This window comes from Mustela lutreola, chromosome 14 (assembly GCF_030435805.1).
Source record: "Mustela lutreola isolate mMusLut2 chromosome 14, mMusLut2.pri, whole genome shotgun sequence".
Taxonomy (NCBI): domain Eukaryota; kingdom Metazoa; phylum Chordata; class Mammalia; order Carnivora; family Mustelidae; genus Mustela; species Mustela lutreola.
Genome location: NC_081303.1, coordinates 36279155 through 36296429, shown reverse-complemented (window position 1 = coordinate 36296429; position 17275 = coordinate 36279155). Strand labels below are relative to the sequence as shown.

General features: G+C 56.7%; 1 protein-coding gene and 1 non-coding gene across 3 annotated transcripts in view; one reads left to right on the top strand and one right to left on the bottom strand.

Annotated features, from left to right (window-relative positions):
- The window catches only part of STUM (stum, mechanosensory transduction mediator homolog), a 49436-nt gene extending 36597 nt beyond the window's left edge, over window positions 1–12839 (top strand). For both annotated transcript variants that reach the window (XM_059145913.1, XM_059145914.1), the window contains 2 exons: window positions 7330–7509; window positions 11833–12839. In XM_059145913.1, coding sequence (XP_059001896.1) covers window positions 7330–7509; window positions 11833–11867 — 215 coding nt within the window. In that variant the 3' untranslated portion in view covers window positions 11868–12839. The remainder of the gene's footprint in view (window positions 1–7329; window positions 7510–11832) is intronic.
- TRNAN-GUU (transfer RNA asparagine (anticodon GUU)) lies at window positions 2236–2326 on the bottom strand. Its single transcript is given in 2 exon segments — window positions 2236–2282; window positions 2290–2326. It is a non-coding gene; the product is annotated as a tRNA-Asn (tRNA).
- Window positions 12840–17275: the final 4436 nt, after the last annotated feature.

Sequence of the window (17275 nt, the reverse complement as noted above, 5' to 3'; positions counted from 1 at the left end):
TTTGGGGGTCTGGGATGTGGGGCCCGAGACCTGCATTTTTAGAAACCCCAGTTCATCCTGATGCACAGATTGGTTTGGAAAACGGCGGTAGGCCCCCTGCCCCGCCCATCAGATCCTCATCCTCCGGAGGCTGGGACCCCCTCCCCGCCCCCCCAACTCAGCGACTTCCTTAGGCTTCTCGCTTGTACTCTTTTTTTTTTTTTGGAAAGTCGTCCTCACCCTGTCCTGGAATCCACACACGTCATTGTCTCCCTCTGACCTCCTCCTTCCAACTTGGCACCCTTTCAGAACCCCGCTGAGGCCACTCCTGGCCTGATGCACTCTGGCTCCCACCCCCGTCCCTGCCACTGGCCGTCTCTGCGGAAGGGCTCAGTCCCTGGCTTCTCTTCCCTGAGTCGGCCTCCTGTGTCCGGGACCTCAAGCCTCGCCCCTCTGACCGGTTCCTGCGCCTTCGGGCCCTCGTCCCTTCTACCCTCTCTGTCCTTGCTCACCCAAAGATCTTGATGTCCCCTGGGCTCTGGCCTTGACCTTTCTTCCTTGAATTCTGTGCCCTCCTGGGTGATTTCCACAGTCTGCAGCCCACCCTCCCAAGCTGCCGTTCACGCTCTCCTGGCCCATGATCTCTGGGTTCCCCCCATATCTTGGCTCCACCTTTAGGGTGTCGTGGGGGAAACCAGGAGCCCGCAGCTGTCAGGGCCCCCTCCCCGCACCTTCTGCGTCCTGCCGCCGGCTGCCCAGTCCTGGGGACACTACCTGCTCTAACTCCTTGGGCTCCTTCCGACCTCGTTCCCCGCCGCCACTCCTCCCTTCCCACCTCGGACTTGTCATGGGATCTTGGCCGTGCCTCTCTTCCCAGCCTCATGCCTCAGCCGTCCCTCCTCTTGGGAGTCACAGCATTTGTTCTAAAATTAAAACCCGATCGTGTAATTTCCCCCATTGAACCCCATCCCAGGAGCGGCCGTCGCCTGGAGAGGGAAGCCTGACTCCATAGCAAGGCCCTTGGGCAGCCTTTCCGGTGTGACCATGGCCCATCTTGGCTCCATTCTTTTAATTTATGAAGGTGGTTTATTTTTCTTTATTATATATTTACTAATTTGTTAGAGAGGAGGAGGGGCAGAAGGAGGGAGAATCCTGAGCAGGCTCTATATGCAGCTTCGAGCCCGATGCGGGACTTGATCTCACAACCCTGGAATCACAACCTGAGCCAAAATCAAGTCAGACGCTTCACCGACTGAGCCACCCACACACCCCAATTTATTATTATTATTATTATTATTATTATTATTATTATTATTTTTACCAAAGCAGGAGCCAGCCTTGTTTTTCTCCCTCCCCTCCATGTGCCCAGCTGCCCTGTGCTGCCCTCTCGGCCACCGGACAGACTCGCTGGGTCGTGTCTGGGATCCTCTCCCTGTCTTTCTTCCCTGGACCATCTCCGTCTGCTTCCAGACCTTTCCCCACCATCACGTACTCCTCTGTGAAATTCTCCCCGAAACAACCAAGCAGAATTTGTCACTGTTTCTTTCATGGCCCTGGGATGCCCACCGGAGCCCAAGCTCCCGAGCTGGGGGTGCCCCACCCCCCGCAACCTGCCTGATCGGGCTCTGTCCTGGACCTGGCATGGGCACAAGGTTGGTGCTCACTGGGGTAAATTAGAACTAACACGGGCTGGCCAGGGCTCTTTATTTAGCGGGTAAGACTCATTTGAAACAATTAACACCTCTTCACATGCAAATGGGCTAAAATCATTCTTTAAATTTACTGCTGAAAAAATTAAAATGATGTTTTTATAGTATAAACCCATCCATTCAGGCCTGACTTTCTGTGACACGTGTAATCTTATACAGCAAAAGGGAGCTGTTACCAGCATTTCCTACTTAGTGAAATTATTGATCCTAATTAATATTAATTGATGATTAATTTATCAAAGTGAATGCAGCTGCTGGTAACATCTGTACACATACATGTTGTACAAATCGCTCAGGGTGCGAGGTGCTCGTGTTTCTGTGCACGTCCCAGAGTTACCCTGAGCATGTCCATGTGTGCGAAGGAAAGAGGTGACCAGAGTCCCCCCGCTCACACCTGTAAGTTGCCCCCTTTCTTTCCCTCCCTCCCTTCATTTTCTTTCTTCCTTCCCTCCCTCCCTTCCTTCCTTCCAAAGATTTTATGTATTTGAGGGACAGTGAGCGGGAGGGAGAGGGAGAGAGAATTTGAAGCAGACTCTGCTGAGCTCCGAGCCCGAGGTGGGGCTCGATCCCACGACGGTGAGATCACAACCTGAGTTGAAACTAACAGTCAGACGCTCAACCAACCGAGCCACCCAGGCGCCCCGAGTTTGTCTCCTCTTTCGAACACACCGTGGGCAGGCCTGTCTCCTCCCAGCAGACGGGCCTGGGTCTTTGCTGGCATCGCCATGTTGCGAAGCGCCGTGTGTCCACAGAGCGGCGGGTGCGTCGAGCTGTCCTCTCCCCTCGGCGGGCGGACAGGTGCGTGTAGACGCCCGGGGCCCTCTATTCAGTTTGGGGATTCTGGTGAGGGTCCGTCTTTTGACGGCTGACGGACCAGATGGCTTTGTAACTGAGAGCTCGGAGCTCAGGGATGGAGTTTCTCAGGCCCCCAGTGTCCGTCTACGCAGCAGGCTGAGCTGTAGCCTGACCCGCAGAGATGGGCACTTCATGTGGCTCAGCCGAACGGACGCGGGCAGGCAGGCTGGCGTTCAGCCACAGGTTGGGGCCCCGCTGCTCCATGGCCTCCCAAGGATGACTCTGGCCACAGGAGGTAGAGGTCCTCAGGGGTCTTTTGAAAGTCATAAAGGATGATGTTTCTTTACTTACGTATTTCATTTTTTTTTTATTGTGGTAACATGCGCGTAATAAGAAACGGGCATGAGGTCCACTTGCCCTGTCCAGCTGCCACCTTCAACATCCATCTCCAGAATAACTTTGCCTTGCGAAACGGAAACTCTGTCCCCATGAAAGTCTAGGTGCCCATCCCCCGCTCCCAGCCCCTGGCTGTCACCCTCCTACTGTCTGTCCCTATGAATGCGACCCCTCGGGCGCCTCACATAGATGGAATCATGAAGTATCGTTTTTTGTGACTGGCTTCTTTCCCTTGGCATAATGTCCTCAAGGGTCATCCTGGCAGTAGCAGGAGTCAGGATCTCCTTCCTTTTGTGGGCTGAAGAACATTCCGGTGTGTGTATACACCATCTTTTGTTCATCCTCTCATCCACCTGTCGGCACTCGAGGTGCTCTCACGCTTTCTGTTTTCACAGACCCGGAAGTGAAACTGCTGGGCTAGCTGGGGATTCTATTTCTGAGTTTTTGAGGACCCTCCATATGTTCTCCGCAGCAGCTGAACTAATTTTCCTTATTTTTTAGTGTAAGGGTCCAACATCCTGGCAGAAAAGCGTTCAGGCTGCTACACCAGACAGATCTGCATCTAGACCAAGGCTGGGCAGTGCGGCCCCATCATTCAGCCTCGCTCAGTCCGGGGCCGCCCAACTCGTCACTTGTTTTTTTAGTTTCTCCTTTTTAATGGTGTCAATCCTCGTCCATCTCATTTCCCAGCACGCACGAGATCAGCAGAGGCAAAGGACGGAGGTACACGCTTCCCAAGGGGCACCAAGTCTCCTGTTTCCTCCCGTGTTCACTCCCAAGCCCTGAGTCCATGTTCTGTCCTTCCCCAGCTGCTGCTGGCTCATCCCTGACCCTTCCAACCCACTCAGCATGCTGCTGGCATGTCGTCTTCAGTCACTTCTTCTGTCATGTCTCTCTCTGGCTCCAAACACTGCCAGAGCTCCATTTCCCCCAGCTTAGGGGCGTGCACCTTCTTTGGGCTTTCAGAGCCCCTGGCTAGTGCCCCAGCAGCCTGCCACCCCTGCCCAGGTCACCGGTCCTACCCCCACAGCAACCTCCCTCTCCCCAGGGGAGGAGGCTGGGTTCAATATCATCTCCATCATCCCCACCTCTGTAAACTGGGGCGTACCCCTAGCCCCCTTCCTCCTCCGTCAGGTGGGGATAAGGAGCTTCCTCACTCATCTGGGGGTTCCGCAGGGTCAGGCGTCTGGATGAGCCGCTGAGAGACCCCAGCCAGCCACAGCCCCCAGGAAGGAAGGTCCAGCCCTGCTTTGCGCCACTGGCCCAACTGTCCGTGGGTGTGAGAGGAGAACCACCTTCTCCCAAGTCTCCCCGCTCTGTGCCGGTAACATGGAAGGGCCGCTTCCTCCATGGTTCTCACACTTGAGTGGGCATTTGCGTAGAGGGGGGAACTTTCCTAGAAATGCGGATTCTTGCCCCCCACCCCGCTTCCTGCCCGGTGATCTAAATTTGGATTAGGTGGGACTTGGGCATCTGCATTGTTTTCAGCTTTCCTGAGAAATCGTTGAGACCTATCATGGTGCGAGGTTGAGGCGTGCAGCGTGATGGTTTCGCTGACGTCTGCAGTGAAGTGATCAGCACAGGAGGCTCCACTAGCATCCAGTTGCTCCTACAGATACGACACAAAGACACAAAGCCCTTGTCTCCATGTGGCGAGAACTCAGGAGTTTTCTGTCCCTCCAAGTCCCACAGCAGGGTTGGCTACGAGACACCCCCCTAGTGCTTCCTTCCCTTGCACTTGGGGTTTAGACCCTCTGACCACCCCCCCAGCTCTCCCACCCCCCTATAACCACACGTCTGACCTTTTTTCCTGACTTTGTTTGTTGTTTTGTTTGAGATCCCACGTATCAGTGAGATCCTGCAGTGTTTGCCTTTCTCCGTCTGGCTTATCTCACCATAGTGAGATGAAGGCATCATGTTGTCACGGGTGGTAGGGTTCCCTCGGTTTTCATGGCTGAATGATATTCCATTGTGCACACATGCACCACGATGTCTCTATCCATCCCTCCATCTGTAGACATGACTTCGCTACTATAAATAATGCTGCAGTGAACTTGGGGAGCGGATATCTCTTTGAATTAATGTTTTCATTTTCCCCAGAATGGGATTGCTGGACCATATGGTCGTTGTATGTTTCATTTTTTGAGGACCCTCCATCCTGTAAATGGCTGCACTCATTTACAATCCCAGCAGCAGAGCACGAGGGTTCCTTTTCCCCCGCATCCTCGACAACACTGGGTATCTCTCATCTGTGTCTTTTGATCGTGGCCATTCTGACGGGTGGGAGGTAACATCTCGTTGTGGTTTTGACTAGAATTTCCCTGAGCATCTTCTCATGTGTCTGTTGGCCGTCTGGGTGTCTTCTTTGGAGAAGCGTCTGTTCAGGTCCTTTGCCCATGTTTTAATTGGGTGGTTTTTCTGCTACTGAGTTGGATGAATTCTCTCTGTATTTTGGAGATTAACCCGTTATCAAACACACGGTTTGCAGGTATTTTGTCCCATTCCACAGGTTGTCTTTTCACTCTGTGGATGGTTTCCTTTGCTCTGCAGAAGTTTTGAGCTTGATGTTGTCCCACACATTTATTTTTTGCTTCAGTTGCTTGAACTTTAGGTGTCACATCCAAGGAACCATCACTAGGACCCACAGTGGGGGAGCTTTGTGTCTGTGTTTCCTTCCAGAAATTCCATGGTTTCAGGTCTTACAGTTAAGTCTTTGATCCATGTCGGGTTAATTTTTGTGAGTGGTGTGAGGTAGGGGTCCAGCTCCATTGTTTCCCATGTGAATATCCAGTTATCCCGGCACCACTGATCAAGAGACCATCTTCTCTCCTGTTCCTCATCCTTGTCAAAGACTAGTTGATTGTACATCCCTGGGTTTATTTCCAGGCTCTCAGTTCTGTTCCAATGGTCGGTTTTTTTGCCAATATTCGTTTGCTTTTTTTTTTTTAAGATTTTTAAATTATTTATTTGACAGAGATCACAAGTAGGCAGAGAGGAAGGCAGAGAGAGAGAGGAGGAAGCAGGCTCCCTGCTGAGCAGAGAGCCTGATGCGGGACTCGATCCCAGGACCCTGAGATCATGACCTGAGCCGAAGACAGTGGCTTAACCACTGAGCCACCCAGGCGCCCTTGTTTGCTTTTTGTAGCTCTCTGTTTATCTTTTAAAAAAATCATTTATTTGAAAGAGAGAGAGAGATCGAGCGTGCACAGGAGCTCTTCTGGACAGATGGGGCTGTCTCATCCCTTGTCTGGGTGAGGGTAGGAGGCTGCTCCGGGCAACTCTCACTTCCCCAGACTCTCCATTTGGGAGGGGCCAGGAGCTACCCTCAGCCTCGGCCAGGAATTCATCCCCCTGCCTCTGTGGACCAGAGAGACCGTCCACAGCAGGCACAGGCTTTGCCCTGGGGGTAATCAGCTTGCCTGCCTGCCTCGGCACATGTTCCTTCCTGCCCTCTGGTCACACGTGGCTGGAAGACCCTCTCTGGGAGACCGTCCCTGGGTGTCCAGTGTCTGGAGATTAGGGTGGGGAGCCAGTGGCCTAGAGGGTGAGAACCTGTAAAGGAGGTGGTTGGGGGATGGGCTCTGGACTGGGGGTGTCAAGTGCTAGCTCTAGGGACAGTCTGTCCAGGAGCAGCATGGGAGACTGGTATGGATGGGGGGGGGAGCAGACTAGCTTTTCTGCAGGCTGGCCACAGGGCTCAGAGCCCATGGAGGAGAGAGCCTGGCTCCAGGAAGATGTCACTAAGTGCAGGGACATGTGTCCCTAGCACGTGCAGGGATCTGGGAAGTCCTACTGGCTAAGGGACCTGGACTCACCTGCTACGTCGCTTTGTGGCTTGTGGATTTTCAGCAAATCTTGGGCCCCCTTTCCCTCCCCTTGCAGATCGGGGGTGTCTAGGGGAACCCCGTCAGAGATGGGTCTCTAAACACGGACACCGGCCTGTGCCTTCTCCACCCTGCAGGAACCTGGGGTCTCTGCTCCTGTCCCTTTGCAATTAGTGAGTGTTCTGGGGGTCACTTCCTGAATTTGCCTCTGTGGGTGGCTTCCGTGTCACCCCAGGGACTCTGGTTCCTACCTCCCAGCTGCTAGACCTTCACAACTTCTGCCACACAAGGTGGATGTCCTTTCCCCAGGCTGTTCACTGTATTCACAGGGGGCTGCACGGTGGCTCCCTTGTGGCAGGGACGGCTTATCATGGCCCCAGGACTGTGCTGGGCCTCAGGACTATGCTGGGCCTGGGCCCACACATCCCGGGGCTGGTGCCTCGGCTCCCGCAGCATGGGGACCAGAGGCGAGCTGGGTCTGAGTGGGAAGGTACTGGACACAGGCCACCCCTCTCCTAGCTCCCTGGGGGTGGCGTTGGATAGCAGGGCCTCCGGCTGGCCGGGAGCATGCGTGTGGCTCTTGCCCCCAGTGCACTCAGAAGGCTGTCCCCTCCGGTGTCTCACAGGCACGTTTGTCTCGGCCTTCGCGGTGCTGTGTGGAGCCCGCACTGACCTCCCGGACAGGCACGTATGCTGTGTCTTCTGGCTCAACATCGCAGCGGCCCTCATCCAGACCCTCACGGCCATCGTCATGGTGGGCTGGATCATGAGCATCTTCTGGGGCATGGACATGGTCATCCTCGCCAGTGAGTAGCCACCCATGCGTCCGGGGGCTGGGCTGGAGGAGGGGCTGGTGCTGGATGGTCTGGGCCATGTGGTCTCGCCAGGGGGAGCACCTTGCCGGGAGGTCTCCTCCTCCCTGGGGCCGGGCGCTTAGGAAGGCGCACCTGTGTGCTGGTTACGGGAGTCTGCAGCTGCCTGGCAGAGGGGACCCTTCCCCTGTCCCTGACCCTGACCCCCCGCATGCCCAGCCCCATGCCTGCAGGGAGTCCTGAGCCCGAGGGTGTGAACGAGACAGGATGGAGCTTCTGACCAGCTCAAACACCTTGGGCATCCTCCTTGTTGAGGGAACAGCCCCAGACCACCTTGGGTAGCCGGGGTGCGGTCCGTGTGCCTGGTGGTCCCAGTTTCCAGAAAGAAGGAGAACCCATGTGGCCTCCCTGCCCACGGGAAGTCCTGTAACTATGGGTTGTTGTGCTGTTGTGTTTGGTTTTTATAGCCAGACAGTACGGTTTTCTCCTTCCTTTGACCTAAGTGTGGCTCCTTCTTGAGGGGACCTTCACCCATCATTTAGTACAAACTTGAGTCAGACACAAAACTGTTTTGAGAAAGTGCCTGACGTTACAGAGCTCACCGGATGGACATAACATCTGTGAAGTAACCTTGAGCTCTTAGAGCAGACACTGCACGTGGCCGGTGTTTTCACATGTTCTGTCCACGCCACCGTGGACTCCCATGGACAGGGACCGCATCCCCTCAGGCACCGTGTTGCCCTCTCTTCATGCCCCAGGGACCCCCTGGTGTCCTGTGCAACAAAGCCCCTCCTGGGCTGGCCTGTCAGTGCCAGAGGGTGGATGTGAGTTATGGGGAATGAGCTAGAACAATCTAGAATGACCCGTAGCTGACTCCCTCTGGTTTCAGGGTCCTCTGGGGAGGCAGGGCACACACAGCTGCCAGGCCAGGCCAAGCCTCCGGTCAGTGACCAGTCAAGCCACGGGCCAGAAAAAATTGCAGGTCCCAGAGCCCAACTGGGGTCCCCTGGAGCCAGTTGGTTGGGCAGACTGGCCACCTGGAAGCAGGACATCCAGCAAGAGAGGTCCGAGAGGCAGTGGCAGACCCTGGGAGGTGGGGGCCAGCCAGAAGAACAGGAGGGGACCAGCAGGCCTGGCCAGAGCTCCGGGGGTGGGTGGGTTGGCCCCGGGGAGGGCTAGGCTGCAGAGGGCTGCTCTCAGGGCAGGCACAGGAAGGCTCTCAGGGAGGACCGGTACTCTGGGAGGGGAGCAGGCAGAAGAGTCAGAGACCCAGGCAGGCCCGCCATGGGCGCCTCGCCCTGTGCCCGGGAACAGGGACTGTAGAGCCCGAAGCTTCCCCGGGGGTCTGTGCGATGGCCCACTGGCTCCTGACCCTTTCCCATTTGGGACCTGGGGGCCTTGCTGTGGGACACGTCCTCAGCCGTAGTCAGAAGGCCTGACCCCGAACGAGGCCTGACCCCTTTGACGGCTTCCTCCTGCGTGACCCCATTGTCTGGCCAGGTGCTTGGGCACCTGAAGGAGGAGACTTTCCCCTCAAGTAGAATGCACCTGCGTCACCCAGCTCCCTTTCAGTGAATGGGTGCCTTGTTCCTAGAGCTTTCTGGTTGTTTTTATCTTGGTCTCCCTTAAAACCCAGGGGTTTTAAACACCACAGGGTCTGTGTCTTCCAATTTTAGTATATATGCTGCCGAAGCGAGCACAACCACAGGGTCTGTGTCTTAAAGATAACTGGAAGGGCCCCCTGATCAGATCCTAGACTAGGAAGCATGGACCCTGATGAGTCAGATGGGGCCTCTTCCTCTTCCTCTCTTTGCATCACCCCAGACTGTGGGCTCAGCCAGAAAGTCTGGCCCTGTGGCTGGCACTGAGAGTGCAGCCGGGATGCTTGGTGTGAGAAGCCGGGTTCCCACCCCGCCCCGGGGCCCCGGGCCCTTGCTGTGGCCACTCAGCTTCTTGGATGTCTGCACGCTGGCCCCGGGGATGCTGGTTTTTGCACCAGACTTTTCAGACTTGGCTGCAGGAGAAAACCCACCACACCTCACCCCTGCCCACTGGCTATGCCGCCTGCCGGACTCAGCCACCTATCTTGGCAGGGGTGACTCGTTCCAGAAAGCAAACCTGCCCCGGAAGGATGTGTAATCACTGCTGTTGAGAGGCGGCTGCAGGCTGGGGGTGGCTCCAAGGGACGGCGGAGCACACAGGTCCTGCGGGGGATGGTGACTTTGCCAGGAGGTCCCACAAGGGACTCATCTGTCCTAACTGATAGTTGGATGAGGGCCGTTCTTTCTGGGTCCACTCCAGCCCCTTGCTGCAAAAATGAAGGAAACCTCTTAGCTGGAACAGTAGAGGATGATTAAAAAAAAAAAAAAGGTTTTACTTATTTATTTGAGAGAGAGAGACAGACAGACAGAGAACAAGCAGGGGCTAGTGGCAGGCAGAGGGAGAGGGAGAAGCAGACTCCCTGCTGAGCAGAGGGCTTTATCCCAGGACCCCAAGATCATGACTTGAGTGGAAGGCAGGCACTTAACGACTGAGCCCCCTAGGCACCCTGAGGATGACCTTCCACACAGCACTGGCCAGGGGGTCATCAACACATACACCATCCAGAAAAGCCGCGAAGAGGGCGAGCAAGGAATTGCAGACCTAAGCAGACGTTAAAGTCCGGGACATAAGCAAGCCACTCTGTTGATGATAACAACGAGCCCAGCACAGTCTGTCCTGGTCGAGGATGGAGAAATATGGGGTAGTTCCCCATGCTCTCTGCCCCATGTCCACCCCAACACGACACCGTCTGCTTACCCATCTGCATGTTCTCCACACGGGACTTCGGCGCCTCTGCCGGTCCATTGGGGTATCTGCAGCAGGAGATCTGTTTGCCTCTGTCTGTCCCCAGGCATTAGGATGTATGTACAGGACTCCTGTCTCTATATGGGGTGACCACACAGAGCCCGGCTGGGGCCAGGAGGGAGCATCTCAACCTCCTGAGCATGTCCCGCAGCCGTCCCCTCGCAGGTGCACCTAGCACACTGAGCCCCTCGGGGCCCGCGGTCGGCTTCTCCAGGCAGGTGGGGCTGAGCCCAGAGGGAGGGTCAGCAGGTGGCCTCAGGGGAGGAGTGCGCTTGGCTGAGTTGTGGGGCTGCAGGCTATGAACCTGGGGTGGGGAGAGCTCTGGCCACACGCCCCAGTCCCAGCACCCACCTGCCGGTCTCCAGAGCCCGGGCAGAGCGCTTACACATCCTGATGCTTTTTAGACTTCCACCAGTCCTTCTGGTCTCTGTTTTCACCCTGTTTTCTTTTTCTCTTTTCCTCCTTTCCATCCTGCGGCTTCACATCCCTGTGTTGCCCCCAAGTTTCCCAAGGTGAGTCTGCTGGTGGGCGCAGGGCCCCTAGCCAGGGCTGCTGCCCCCCTCCTGCGCACCACTCTCCCCCACACGTTCACCCCAGCGGGCCGCCGGGCTTTCGTCTTGTTTTTGGTTTTTATCTATTTTCATTTATTTTTGTGCTTCTGTATATCTTCTTTGTGTTTTTGTTTGGTGGGATTTCTAGCTGTAGTGTGGAAAGTGTTAAAGTGTAGACAGAAGTCTGGGGCCTAGCACAGTGGGCCTGCAGTGGCTTTAACAACACATGGTCACTCCTGTGTCGTCTGTGATGTCATTTTTTTCCTGCATTTCCCGCATATGATTCAGACTTAAAATTGGTGAATAGTTTGGTAAATAATGAGAGAAAAAAACCGTTAGGTCCTCAGAAACTCCTCTGGAGCTAAGTTGCCAGCTCTCAGTGGGGTGGGAGGCATTTCGCCAATCCCAAACTCATAACTTCATCCCAGTGGTCTTGTGATGGTCAACAGTGTTTTAAAGGCTCGGAGTCCTCGGTCATGTTTGTCTGTGTCCCAGACGTCCGGCTGATTGAACAGACACATGGTGACGGTCTTCTGTGTCCTGTCTTGCTGTTTTTCTTTCCGTCCTCCTCTCTGTCCACACGTCCCAGGTGCCTGGCTTTCGGGGATGGAGGCCCACCCAGCAGTCTCCTGGGCAGTGGTTTCGGGGCATGTCGATCACCGTGCCCCCCACCCCCCATCCCGGATGCCCTCCTGTCCCATAACCTCATCAAACCCAAGGTTCCACAGTTCTTCCTGCATCTTTCTGTTCTGGTTAAAAAGCTCATGCCCTCCAGAAAAGGTGGACCCTGAGTATAGCAGTCATTCACACCCTAGTGTGAATAAGATTTCATGACCATATTGCAGTTTACAGGCACCTCCTGGAGAAATCCTGTAGGAAGTATGCATCTCACTGTCTCTCCTCTTCTTCTTCCACACAGGATACAAGGAGCAGGGCATCCCACAGCAGCTGTGAGTCGAAGGCGCTGCCGAGAATTCCAGGGTGGTCCCATGAGGGCTGCGCCAGGCTGCAGTGGGCACCGGGACCTCACTTGCTCTTCTGCCATCTCCCGGGGTTGGAGTGGAAGAGGGGGATTTAAAAAACATTATTTATTTTGAAAACGCATCTGCTGTTCTTGGCAGGCTGCGAGGCTGCCAGCCCCTCCCCCTGCTCCAGAAAGACACAGGCCCCCAGAGCATCTCAGGTGGGGTGGAGGGTGGGGAGTGGGGGGAGGTATCGCGGACAGCGAGGCTGGGATGCTCGGCTTGCCCCTACCCTGCACGTCGCCCTGCCCCCTGCCAGGGTGCCCCAGAGCTGCCAGGCAGGGGCAGGGTTCAGTGGACCCTTCCTCTGGGTCCCCAGCCCCCATCTGACTGTTTGGTCTCCCTGGGGCCGCGCCAGGGCAGGAATGAGCCAGGGCAGGAGTGAGCACCCAGCCCGGTGTGGAAAGGTCGGCTGTGCCCTCCGCCATCCCAGGGCTGCCTGGGGACGGGTCCCCAAAAGTCTCTCCTGGCCCTGTGCTCCCTTACTGCAGCCTACCGTTCACCCACCCTCCCTCCTCGCCACTGAAATCTCTGGGCCTGGGTGTGTTTTGACCTTTGTTTCCCTAGACAGCGGCTGGCGACTCCATCTCTGGGCAAAAGGGCTTGCCAGGTGTGCAGACGCAGGCTCCCCAGTGCAGGTGTGGGCGAGCACAGGCCTGCTGAGCCTTCACATTATACAGAATACCACGCCTGGTCCATAGTCCTCCTAAAATCCTTGGGGCTGGATGGGTCTCTGAGTTCAGAAAACGTGTATCTGAGACGGAGTGAGACCCATTTACCATGCGTTTCCTAACACCCCCGCAGTCCGGGGCACCTCCCGACCGCCAAGCGCATGACTGATTTTGCAGAGAACCCTGTGAAAAGTCAGACTAATTGGGATTAATAAAAACCATGAATAGCCTCAGCTTGCTTGGTTCAGGTCAGATCTTGGCCTAAATAAGTTATGGAAGAAAACTTAGCATTCGAGAGCTTTTGGGGGATTTAGAATTGAAAAAAAAAATTGTCTGGGGTGGCGGACCTGTTTCTGAAAATCCTTCTTGCGGGGCCTGGGACTCCTGCTGGGGTCACGCGGGGATTCCTCCCTTTCCAAAGGGGTGGTAGGGGCCTTCACAGCGCCTGCCTGCATGGTTGTTGGGGAGTTGGACCCTGATGGGGGAGGGACTCACGGGAGGTGTTGGGGCCACTGCAGGTTGGGGATTGCTCTGAAGTGGAGAGAGAGGCCATTCAAAGTCACGGTGGATGTCTACATGTCTGTTTTCATTTGCTTCCTAACATGGGAATGGTGAAATTGGGGTACTGGCCCAAAGCTGTTTACAGAACCTCTTAGGCTCCCTGGGAGAGGGCTTTTCTTGTCTGTTGGAGACTCAGAGTGTGGCCAGGGCTGGCGAGGTCCCCTGACTGGCCTTTTCCTGTCGCTGGGTGGGTGTGTTTGGGGAGCCTGCTGCTGGACAGGCCACCTTGCTCCCCAAGCCCACTCACCTCCCCCTCTGGGCTTTCTGATTCTCGTCCTGCCAGGGACATGGGGCCTTGGGCTCCCTGTGGGTCGGGTAGCTCTGGCCCACCGTGGAGACCCAAATCCCTTGCCCGGAGCTCGGCTGCACTCTCTGAACAGCTGGCTGTGTCTTTTTTTTCCTGCCCTCCTTCCCTCCCGATCCCAGCCAGGCCTTTGCTGCTGCTGCTGCTTCTTTTGTGCTTGGAATCCTGTGCATTTTCAAGGCGTGGGACCAGCTTTGGTTTCATTCAGAAAGCCAGAGCCTTTTAGAGTGTGAAGATGGCATCCCCTGCCCGGTAGACAGTAGGTGGCTGCTGGTGGCGCCCTGGGAAGCTGTGTCAGTGTGGGAGCCTCCCCTGTAGCCAGGTCGGAGGAGCAGTACCCCACTGCCCTCTTCCCCCACATGCTTGAAGGGACCACGGGGAGGACCACGGGCCTCAGGCGCAGCCCCCGCGGTGGAAGCAAGGATCTTGCATTCCCTGCTTGGGTGGCTGCTGAGGGGGACAGAAGAGAGAGCAATTTATGGGACGTGCTTAGTGGTGATCCAGACCCGGGTGGGGGTTTCTTGAGTGAACCCCGGTGTGGGATGGGTTTGTGGGCTTGGAAGGATGGCTCCCCTCGGCTGCCAGCTGCTTCCGAACTCGAGGGAATGTCAGCCTCCGGAGGAAGCTCTTCCCGTGGAGCTGGTGTGTGCGAGGATGGAGGCACCCCCATCCTCTGAACCCCCAGTCTGTGAGAACAGCTGCGTGGGAGAACGGCTTGAGATAGCAGCTCTCTACATGAGACTGTGGCCTTGGTGTCACCGGCTGAGACCAGGGTCGGGAGGTGAGGAAGGGCCCTGCAGAAGGGTGCCTTCCCTCTGCCGCTCCCGAACCATGTGTCAGCCCCGACGACAAGGACAGCCTCCAGGTGTTGGGCCCTTGCCAGGCTTGCTGCGGCTCCTTGGGCCGCCTATGACCCCTACCAACAATCCTGGCAGGGGGGACGTGAGTATGCGGAACTTCCAGAGGGCAGGGCTGAGGCATTGGGAGAATAAGGCCCCGAACACGCAGCTCACGGCCTGTGGCAAAGCCTTGCTGCAGAGGGGATGAGATCTCTGAGCCAGAGGGGCCTCTGGATGGCCTTGCCCGTGGAAGTAGCAGGTGACAGGAAAAGCCTCCTCAGCAAGGACTGGACGGTTCCACCACACGCTGTCCTGGGCGGCCCGCCAACCCACAGCCCAGAGCAGGAGTGGGAGCGGGCAGAGGATTACTCCCAGCCCTCTGATCCCCCACGTCCCAGAGGCTTGGCGGGGACTTCAGCCTTGTGCAGACGCCACGAGGACCGAGGAGCAGTGGGGAGCACGCGAACTCAAGAGGGTCGAGAAAGCCACATGGTCCGAATTTCCCCAGGAAGGACAGGGACCTCAGGAAAACCAAACACTGAGCCCCGAGGCCCCAGAGAATGCCTTCCAGAGTCCTGAGGCGCTGGAGGAGGAAGCCCGGGGTCCACAGAGGTGGTCCTTCTGCGCCAGCCCAGCTTTTTAAACTGCCCCCGAAATCTACTATGTTTTCTTTAGTGAACCCCATCCCTGCGCAGATGGGGGCAAGTTTGCGAAGGCCACTTGGGGGGGTGGGGCAGGGCCAGCATGGGGCAGGGCCGATGTGGGGCCCCATCCTGTCCTCAGCCCAGAGGCCTTTGTGACCTGGAAGGTTTTCTCTGGTGGTGATGCGGGCTGCCCGGGCCTATGGAATTGGCTTAGGGATGACTGACCTTGACGTGTCCCCTGGTTGGTGGCGCAGGCCCTTGTTGGCTCCTGTGGTTGGTTTGTTTGGGAGGCTTACAACAGAGAGACTGGAGGCGGACGGGCACCCTCAGAGGTTTCCCAGCCGCGTTGACCATCCCCAGAGATTGGGACCTCGCAGGGGCGGGGGTGTTGTGTGAGCTACTCCCCATGAACCCGCCTGAGGCTGAACAAAGCCAGAGCGCCTTCTACTCAGGGGTCCCCCAGGCTGGAAAGGGGTAGCTCTTGCAAGCAGGGCCCTGTGATCCTTTGTGTGTGCAGCAAGCACCCAGCGTGCCTGCTGCGGCCTGAGGGGGGCTCCCAGGGGGCAGCTCTGGGGTCGCCTCACCTGCTCTTCCTGCCGTGCAGGTGAAACAGCAAGGTGAGCGGAGGCAGGAGGCCGGGCTGTGGGAGGGGAGGCTGGGGGCTGCCTGAGCTGGGGGCTGCTGGTTGGGGTCCAGCGATTCTCACCTGTTGGGCTCTGAGAACTTGTGAACGTTCGCGGGGTCACGGAGGCATGCAAGCACGGCTCAACTGGACAACCTGCCCTCATCTAATCCCTGTGCTGCTGGGGAGCCCCGTGCCCCAAACACTAGGGTCAGTTCCAGCTCAGTGCTTTCTCTCCTCCCGTCTTGTGCCTCAGCTGGACCATCTGTACGCGAGGCAGCCAATACCAGTCCCATTTCTGTCAGACCAGAGGCCTTGGAGGATGGCCCCAGGGCCCCGCAGAGGCAGAGGCTGAGGCCACGGGCCCCATCGACGGAAATGGCCACACTGGAGCCGGGACTCTTTCTAGTGATAGACACTGCGCTCTCTCCCCTCCTGATTCTGTCGCATGGGCAGGCGGATGATAGGGCCATCTTTGTAGGTGTCCTGAGTTTCCAGTACAAGTTGTCTCTCTGGACTTAATCCCCAGTTCTGTCCCCGTCTGCCTGGATTTGCCAGCATGCCAGCCACCCGCAGGCCAGGCCACTGGCACCCTAGGCAGGCAGAAGCACAGACATATGCACACTCCCTTACACATGTGTGTGTACTCCCCCCACCCCAAACACATGTTCACAGCCCCTCCAGCTGCTGGGTGAGGGCAGGACTCAGGGTTGGGACCTTGACATCCACAGAGGGTCCCCTCATACCGCCCAGGAGCCGTACCTCCAGCATGGGCCCTGGCAGGTGGCACTTGTCCTCATCACCCAACACGGCCCAGATGCACACAGTTCACTTGATCCCGAAGGGCCTCTGTGCCTGGAGCTCTTCCTCCCAAGGTCCATGGTTCCACACCCCCAGCCACCAAACCCGGCTGGCCTTCGTGGGAGGAACGACATGGGTCTCCCAGAGAGGAGGGGACCATGATCCCTTTCTGGGCTCTTCTGTGGCTGCAGATAGTCCTCCCCACCGTCCTCCCCGCCCCCCAGCCCTGGCCTCAGGATGTGAAGCAGTGAGGAGAGACAGGCAAGGTCATACCCACCCCACTTTCTGGGTGAGCATCTGGCTAGTGTCCCAACCAGGGAGCTGTTGGCGGTGGCCCTAAGTGACCAGGGCGTGCCATGAGAACACTTGGCTGGCCCTTTGCACAGGCTAAGGTAAACATGCCATTGTAAATGGTGCCAAATTTTTGAAAACAAAGTACATTAAAAAAAAAAGAAACACTGATTCTGTGCATATTAGCTGAATTTATATTTGGATGAGTGTTGTGCTGTGATTTATAGTTTTCAATACGTGAGCGACTTTGGGTCTCTCTTCCTCCTGTTGAAAGAATTGCTATCCATTTCTCTTGTTCTCTGCCAAGACCCTCTCCCAAACCTCCCAGGGCTTCCTCATTTTATCTCTGTCCAGACCCATGGGGGTCACCCCCCACCCCCAGCTGCTGCCCCTGGGATCCTCGCCGGCCAAGGGGTTCTTCAGCCCATCCCAGTGACTGGAGCCTCCATCGGTTATACAAGAGGAAGAAATTCTCCAGCTGGGGACCTAGAGAAGCTTCCAGACTTGCAGTCTGGGGCCCAGGCCAGTCTGTGGCTTGGCCTTCCCCGCAGCCTCAGAACCCAGTCGCCACCAGTCCCACCTCCCGACTGCCACTGGCCAGGTCCTC